The 7,500-nt window shown below is 54.1% G+C and overlaps 3 protein-coding genes across 3 annotated transcripts in view; 1 reads left to right on the top strand and 2 right to left on the bottom strand.

Moving 5' to 3' along the window:
* Positions 1–1,626, bottom strand: part of PTSG_09211 (phosphomevalonate kinase) — a 1,958-nt gene extending 332 nt beyond the window's left edge. Inside the window, exons 1-4 of the mRNA XM_004989405.1 lie at positions 1,314–1,626; positions 948–1,061; positions 527–671; positions 202–263 (exon numbers count right to left, since the gene is read on the bottom strand). Of these exons, the coding sequence (XP_004989462.1) occupies positions 202–263; positions 527–671; positions 948–1,061; positions 1,314–1,489 (497 nt within the window). The 5' untranslated portion in view covers positions 1,490–1,626. The remainder of the gene's footprint in view (positions 1–201; positions 264–526; positions 672–947; positions 1,062–1,313) is intronic.
* Positions 1,627–2,164: 538 nt separating this feature from the next.
* On the top strand, positions 2,165–7,328 carry PTSG_09210 (uncharacterized protein). Its single transcript, XM_004989404.1, has 13 exons — positions 2,165–2,283; positions 2,504–3,473; positions 3,720–3,729; positions 4,035–4,134; positions 4,580–4,676; positions 4,864–4,919; positions 5,092–5,205; positions 5,443–5,465; positions 5,763–5,830; positions 6,040–6,088; positions 6,206–6,301; positions 6,629–6,760; positions 6,997–7,328. Exons 2-13 carry the CDS (start codon positions 2,515–2,517, stop codon positions 7,000–7,002), a joined length of 1,710 nt encoding a protein of 569 aa, XP_004989461.1. The 5' UTR covers positions 2,165–2,283; positions 2,504–2,514; the 3' UTR covers positions 7,003–7,328.
* The window catches only part of PTSG_09209 (EIF5 protein), a 3,699-nt gene continuing 3,438 nt past the window's right edge, over positions 7,240–7,500 (bottom strand). Inside the window, exon 6 of the mRNA XM_004989403.1 lies at positions 7,240–7,500. This exon is cut by the window's right edge and continues 441 nt beyond it. The gene's annotated coding sequence lies outside the window, so the exon portion shown is untranslated.

Below are 7,500 nucleotides of genomic sequence, written 5' to 3'. Positions count from 1 at the left end.
GTGTGTGTGTGTGTGTGTGTGTGTGTGTGTGTGTGTGTGTGTGTGTGTGTGTGTGCGTGATGTGGTGTGATGAGGGTGAACATGTGTGTGAGCTCACGTGATGGCATGGGAACCATGTCGAGCATCGGTAGCAGCTGTGAGGTCCGAAAGGTTCATGGATCACAGTCCCAATGAAACTCGCAGCACCATGTCACCACCCACCCTCGTTGCTTCCGCGTTGCATCTGTCGAGGATATCCGCACTGTCACAACAGGGTAGCGTGCCTGCACACAGTCAAAATGAAGGGACGGGCAACAGCATCACCCGTGAGTGACAGCGCTGGCAGCCATGTGCTGTCTTGATGGATGACAAACACTGCCCATTGTGAATGTGAATAAGGCACGGGTATCTTCCCTACACACACACACACACACACCACACACACACACACACACACACACACACACACACACACACACACACACACACACACATACAAACGCACACACACACATGAACACACATATACACAAAAAACCCCCGCGACCTTGAAGTACTCGATATCGGAGGGCCTGCGGGCGTCAGTGACAATCCAGATTGGGGCGGTCGCTGTGGCGGTTGCCAGGCGGCAGAAGAACCCTGGGTCTGCGTTGCGCATCTTCTCGCCCCATGCAATCATGTCCTTGCGGTACCTGGCGCAGCGGCGCACGCACGTGTGCAGTTGTGACTGGCGAGTAAACAGACCCGGAGAAATGGAGGAGGGAGGGAGGCGGGAAAGCGAAGAGGGGAGGCCGAAACGGGTGGTTGTGGGACACACGGCCCACAAAACAAACAAACGCACACACACACACACACACACACACACACACAAAGCGCTGGTACGCGTCCTTAAACAGACAATCCAACGCAATGAGCACACGCAAGGACGATTAGCGGGCACGCACGAGCACTCTTGCGCGTGCACTCACTTCTCCTTGTATCCGGAATCTGAGAGCAGCTCTTCATAGTCCAGACCATGGTCTTTGGCAAACTGCTCCTTCAGAGGGCCGGAGAGGCGCACTACGGACGAGAATGTCCCGAGCCTGGGTCGCGAAGCAGGCGAGACACAACACTTGTATGAGGGACAGAACCGGCGCTGGTAGCAGCAGGGTTTATGCACGCACGTCAACATGAACACGCACTGCACGCACGTACACGCTTGCGCTTACACAAATATGCACACTTGCGCTTACACAAACATGCACACTTGCGCTTACACAAACATGCACACACGATCACACAATCACACAATCACACACACACATTCACACACATTCACACACACGCACGCTCACCGCTCATGAAGGAAGCTGGAGAGGTAGTCCTTGCCGCATTTGCGCTTGCCTGAGAGGATGATGACGCACTTGGGTCCGTCCAACTTGGAGCAGCAGAGGGACTTGGCAATGCGACACATGGCGTACACGGACACGCCAATCGCAGCCGCAGCAGCAACCACTCGCAGTGGCGACATATCGCCATCCTAATCCCCCCACACACAGTGAGAGTAGCATAGTTAGCAACAAGACAAAGATACATGTTCCAGCTGCTTCGCATCTACGCACAACGTCCTTCCACCGCAGCGTACTTGTGGTCCTCGAATGATCTCCGTTGGGTTTGACATCCTTTACTTGTGTGTGCGTGCGTGTGTGTGTGTGTGTGCGTGGGTGTGCGTGGGTGTGTGTGTGCGTGTGTGTGTGTGTGCGTGCGTGTGTGTGTGTGTGCGTGGGTGTGCGTGGGTGTGTGCTGCTATGCTCAACCGTCCCCATTTGAGCTCGTTAGATACGCCGGGCCTGTCGGACCATGAACTACCAACCGTGACACTATGCCACTCGGAGTCCTGGTGTAAGGAAGGTGCCTTCCGTTATCTAGGGACATCAGTAGGGCAAGATTCCGACCCCCTTTTCTGGTAGAGAGTAGCACCCGTCACGCGCAGACCTACTGCGGTCGGTTTAAGTGGAGTGTGTGTGTGTGTGTGTGTGTGTGTGTGTGTGTGTGTCGTGTGTGTCGTGTGTGTGTGTGTGTGTGTGTGTGTGGGTGGGTGGGTGTGTGGGTGTGTGTGTGCTTCGCTTGCTTGCTGGTTCGCTCCACTGATGCAAACACCCCCACTTGTAGAAAAGTGGATGGAAATATGGCCAAATATCTGAAATTCGAGGCAAGCAGCAAAAAGAGCGAACAAAACGACGCGTGCAGCCAAAGCCACCAAAAGAGACAACCAACACCACACAACACACACCACCACCCCCCACCAAGCAAGCACAAAGTGGGGTGAGTACTTGACATATGATGTGGAGTTAGGTGCATGTTACTTTCTGTGAGTGCTGCTGTCGTGTGCAATCTGGTTGATTGTTTGGCTTGTTGTCTTTGTGGCGCACAATGACATGACCCATATCAACCCCACCCCCAATGACAAACACAACCCATGCGCGCCATTTTTTCCACCACACTTGTTCATTCACTCACAACCAGCGTGGCTGCGTGCGTGTAGAAGATAGCAAAATGGGAACCGTGGTGATGCCGCAGGCGGCTTTCGCCTTCCCTGATGCGGTGCGTGCCCCGGTGGACACCTGGAACGCCGTGTCGACACTCGATATGCTGTCACCCACGTTCACCACGCACACAGTAACGGCTGCTGGTGACAGCAACCATGGCGCCCACAGCACCGGCAACAACTCATCCTCGCACGATGACGGATCTGACGGTGATGATCAGCACTATTCGAACGACAGAAGTGGAGGACAGGGCGACGAGCACGACCACAACGACAACAGCCCAAGTGGCGGTGGTGGTGGCGGCGCAAACGACGACAACAATGGAGACGATGACGAAGACAATGACAACCACAACCTCGATCAAGACGATCAAGAGGAAGAGGAAGAGGAGGAGGAAGAAGAAGATGATGATGAAGAGGAGGATCAAGACAAGGTGTCACTGGTGGCAATTGACCCCAGCGGCGCCACAAAGACCGACACAGCCCGCGAGGGCAAGCGCAGCAGCGGCAGTGCCGCATCATCGCCAAGCAAGCGCGCAAAGGCTGCCATGGATACCACCCGCGATGACGAAGGAAATGCCATTAGCCAGGAAAAGGGAGAAGAACATGTGGGAGGAGACGTTGACACAGCATCACAGCACGCGCATGACGCCGGCGCCACGGCACCTGGCGCCGCAATCACCACCAACAACAGCAACAATGACCCAGGCGCTGATGGTGATGACAGTAACGATGATAATGGTGATCGTGGTGGTGTTGAGGATGGTGGCAACGAGCGTGAGGGCGATGGAAACAACAGTGGCGATGATGATGATGATGATGATAATGCTGACGGTGACGATGAGGGTGATGATGACGATGATGGCGATGAAGGAAGTGGCGACGGCAGTGGCGACGGCAGCAGTGATGACGAGAGCGGCAGCGGTTCAAGCAGCGAAGAAGACGATCCCACCGCCACCGTCATCAGGTGCGACAGCAGTAGGTGATGATGGTGATGAGAATAGTGATGGTAGTGGTGGGGGTGGTGCTGATGGTGGTTGCATGGTACCTGTGTGTGCTTGTTCAGGGGTTGCGTGGGGGTTGAAGCGAATGAGGTGCAGTTGCGGGTGCTGCCACTACCTTCGTTTTGTGTTGCACGTGTGCTGACGCTGTTTCCCGGGGTTGTGACTTTGCTTGCTTACACGACACGGCCAAACCCGTGAACTCCCATCAGCGGCCAAACGGTACGGGCATGTCTGGATGTGTAAATGTGCATGTGTGTGGTTGTGTGTAAATGTGTGTGTGTGTGGTTGTGTGTTTGGAAGGGGGCTGGGTGTTCATGTGTGGCTGTGCTCATGTGTGTGTGTGTGTGTGTGTGTGTGTGTGTGTGTGTGTGTGTGTGTGTGTGTGTGTGTGTGTGTGTGTGTGTGTGCGTACGTGCATTTTTGTCGACTCTGCCAATCCGTGACACCACACCGCTATCTCCCAAACCTTCCCACCCCCTTTCACGGTGCCAACGTGCAACGGCCACCTCCCCCGTCGTCCCCAGATGCGCTACAACCTTGAGCGGCTCAACCCGTATCTCATGTGCCGCCTCTGCGACGGCTACCTCATCGACGCCACCACCCTCTCTGAATGCCTCCACACATGTACGTGCAGCACACATGGCGGCATGCGCCCAGCTCGGAAGAGAGAGAGAGAGAGAGAGAATGTGTGTGTGCGTGTGTCTGTCTGTCTGTCTGTCTGTCTGTCTGTGTGTGTGTGTGCGTGTGTCTGTCTGTCTGTCTGTCTGTGTGTGTGTGTGTGTGTGTGTGTGTGTGTCTGTCTGTCTGTGTGTCTGTGTGTGTGTGTCTGTGTTTGTGTCTGAGTGTGTCTGTGCGTTTGTCTGTGACTGTTTGTGCAAGTTTGTGTCTTTCTGTCCGGCTGTCTGTCTGTTTTTGTGTCTGCATGCTTTTCTTCCATTCCCATACGCTTCTTGATCCCGCTTGGTCACTTGCGTCATCAATCAGTCCACCTCACGCTGCGCCCCCTCCAAACACACACACATACACACACACACACACACACACATACACACACACACACACATGGCAGTCTGCAAGTCGTGCATTGTCAACTTTTTTGAGAGCAACAACTCCTGCCCCGTCTGCGGCACCCTCGCACACGAGATCAACCCACACGACACGCTCAGGTGCGACACTTTGCGCTTGTTCGCTTCTTGTTCTCTCTGGTTTTCCTTTCTCAGGTTGATGCTGTTGTGATGCGCTTGTGAGATGCCCCTTGCGAATGCACCTCACACACGGACAAAACGCATTGTTTTGTCTCGCTCGTGCATTTGCATCTGTTCTGGTTTGCGTGCGACTGACTGTTGCCTGCAGGCAAGACCGTACCATGCAGACGATTGTGTACAAGCTTGTGCCAGGCCTCCTTGAAGGTATGTACATGTGTGCGTGTGTGCATATGTATGTGTGTGTGTGCGTGTGTATGTGTTTTTGAGTGTGTGCATGCATGTGCTTGTTCATGTGTGCATGCTCGCCCATATCAACACATACATTCATGCGCGCACGCTCACACATGCTCATCCATGTTCATGTGTGTGTGCGCAGATGAGACGCATCGGCGGCGTGTGTTTGAGGCCGAGCTCAATGGCGAAGAGCTCCCGTCACCGACACACGATACCGCTGCCGGTGATGACGAAAGCAACAGCGCGCACGAGACAGGTAAGACCACGCTACTGTGGTGGTGGTGCTGATGCTGTCGAGATAAATGACAGCTGAGCGCCTTTGTGTTTGGCTTTCAGTGCACGTGTCTCGACGTCATTACTGCGCGTATTTGGCTGTCCGGCTGTGTCCGCGGCTGGGCTGGAATCGTTTGAAGCATATACTTGTTCTTTCAACCACGCACCACCACGCACCACCACCCACGTGATTTCTCGCTCTTGTGTTGCCATGATGCAGACGACGAGGAAGCAAGGAAGGAGGTTCGTTTATTTGTTTCTGGTTCACTGGCATGTGTTGAAGTTAATTGCGTGCCTGTTCACCCTGGCACACGCGTTGTGTGCACACGTGTTTGCTCCCAGTTGCTTCTGCGTCTCGCTTCATGCACTGTGCGCCCCACCACCACCACGACGTCGCCACACCACCACAATGACTACTACGACCACACCCGCGACTGCCACCGCCGCCTTCACAACACACCTCCTCCCACCACCATTTTCGCCGTCATCATTGCCATTGATATGACACACCGCGTACCACACGGGTTGTGGGTACACCAGGCGGAGGCACGGCTGAAGAAGAACCCCGAACTGCAGGTCTCGTTCATGCTCGAACCCGAAGAACTCAGGTACGCACACATGGACATATGGATAAGAACACACACACACATGGATAAACACACACACACATGGATAAAAACACACACGTGCACACATGGGCATGAACACAACACACAGACACACATGCATCTGTGATCATGCACACTGAAACACATGCGTGTTCCTGCGTGTGTATGTGTGTGTGTGTGTGTCTGTGTGGTCGTGCACGGTTTTGCAGTGAAGACATTGAGAAGATGACGCCGCGCAACCACGGCGCCAAGGAGAAGGTGAGACGTGCCAGCCGCTGCAACAACACGTGCCTTGTCAATGTACACACATGAATGCACACAATGCTACGCACACACACACACACTCTCTCTCTCATACACATACACATATAAAAGCTTGAGCGGCCGTTTGTGCGCACGTCGGCCAAGGCGACAATCATGCACCTGAAGAAGTTCCTTGCCCACCGCCTCAAACTCGCCGGCGCAGAAGAGGTGCGCGCGTGCGTGTGTCTGTCTGTGTGTGTGTCTGTGTGTGTGTGTGTGTGTGTGTGTGTGTGTGTGTGTGTGTGTGTGTGTGTGTGTGTGTGTGCGTGCGTGTGTGCGTGCGTGTGTGCGGGTCTTCGTCAGCGCCTTTGTGTCAGTGTCAGTGCCTCTGAGCCTGTGTCTTGTTCTTCCTCTTCGCATACACATGTGGTTCGTATTTCCGCTCGGTTCCCTACATGCCCTTCCCCTCCTCGGGACAAGTGGGCAAAGGGGAGACAGTGTGCACATGTGTGAGCGACGACAACATCGGGCTTCACCCCCAACCACTTCTCCCAGGTTGACGTGCTGTGCCGTGGGGAGGCACTTGGCAAAGAATACACCATTGAATATGTACTGCGCACCCGCTGGCGGAAGCCAAGCCAGCTCATGCTCACCTACAGACCCCACATTGACGTCGGCAACGATAGAGTACGTGGCTGCTTCTCTTGTGTGTGTGTGTGTGTGTGTGTGTGTGTGTGTGTGTGTGTGTGTGTGTAGTGTGTGTGTGTGTGTAGTGTAGTGTTGCGTGAACTAAACTTTTCTCTTGTCACGCTCTTGTAGATTGGCCTGACTCAATTGGTTTTGGTTTGGTTTTCCCTGCATGCTGTCCTGATGTCGTCTCATCCCCACTCCTCTCCCACACACCACTCCCCTCCCTCTTTTAGAAATAGGGTCATGTCATTGATGACCGCCTCCAACCCTCCATTTGTAATCGGCCCCACACGTCATCCCACTTCACTCTCGACCCATGCGCGTGTATGCCACAGAGCACAGAAAAACAGCCCACATCATCAACCACCACCATGTCTTACTTGCTTCGCCTCGCACCTTGCTTGATCGCTCGTGTTTGCTCCTGCCTATCCCCCCCCCCGTGCCATGCTTATTGTGCGTGCGCTGAAGCGTGCGAGTTGTGCTTTCAACGTGTATTTGATCAAACAAGAACAGCATGACAGACGCATGAGACGCAAACGCTCCAACATGCAGCGGAACAAACCAACCAGTGCAGCCATTCGTGGCACAGAGCATGTTAGGGGTACACACGGTATGCGAACAGAAACACACACACACACACACACACACATTCATGCACGCATTCATGCCGTGCACGTACAGGTAGGGAAATGGACCGCACAAAAACTCACAGAACAAAGAAAACAACAACAACAACA

This window comes from Salpingoeca rosetta, assembly GCF_000188695.1.
Source record: "Salpingoeca rosetta unplaced genomic scaffold supercont1.29, whole genome shotgun sequence".
NCBI lineage: Eukaryota > Choanoflagellata > Craspedida > Salpingoecidae > Salpingoeca > Salpingoeca rosetta.
Note: the sequence above shows the minus strand (reverse complement) of the source record. Positions and strands in the feature narration are given on the sequence as shown.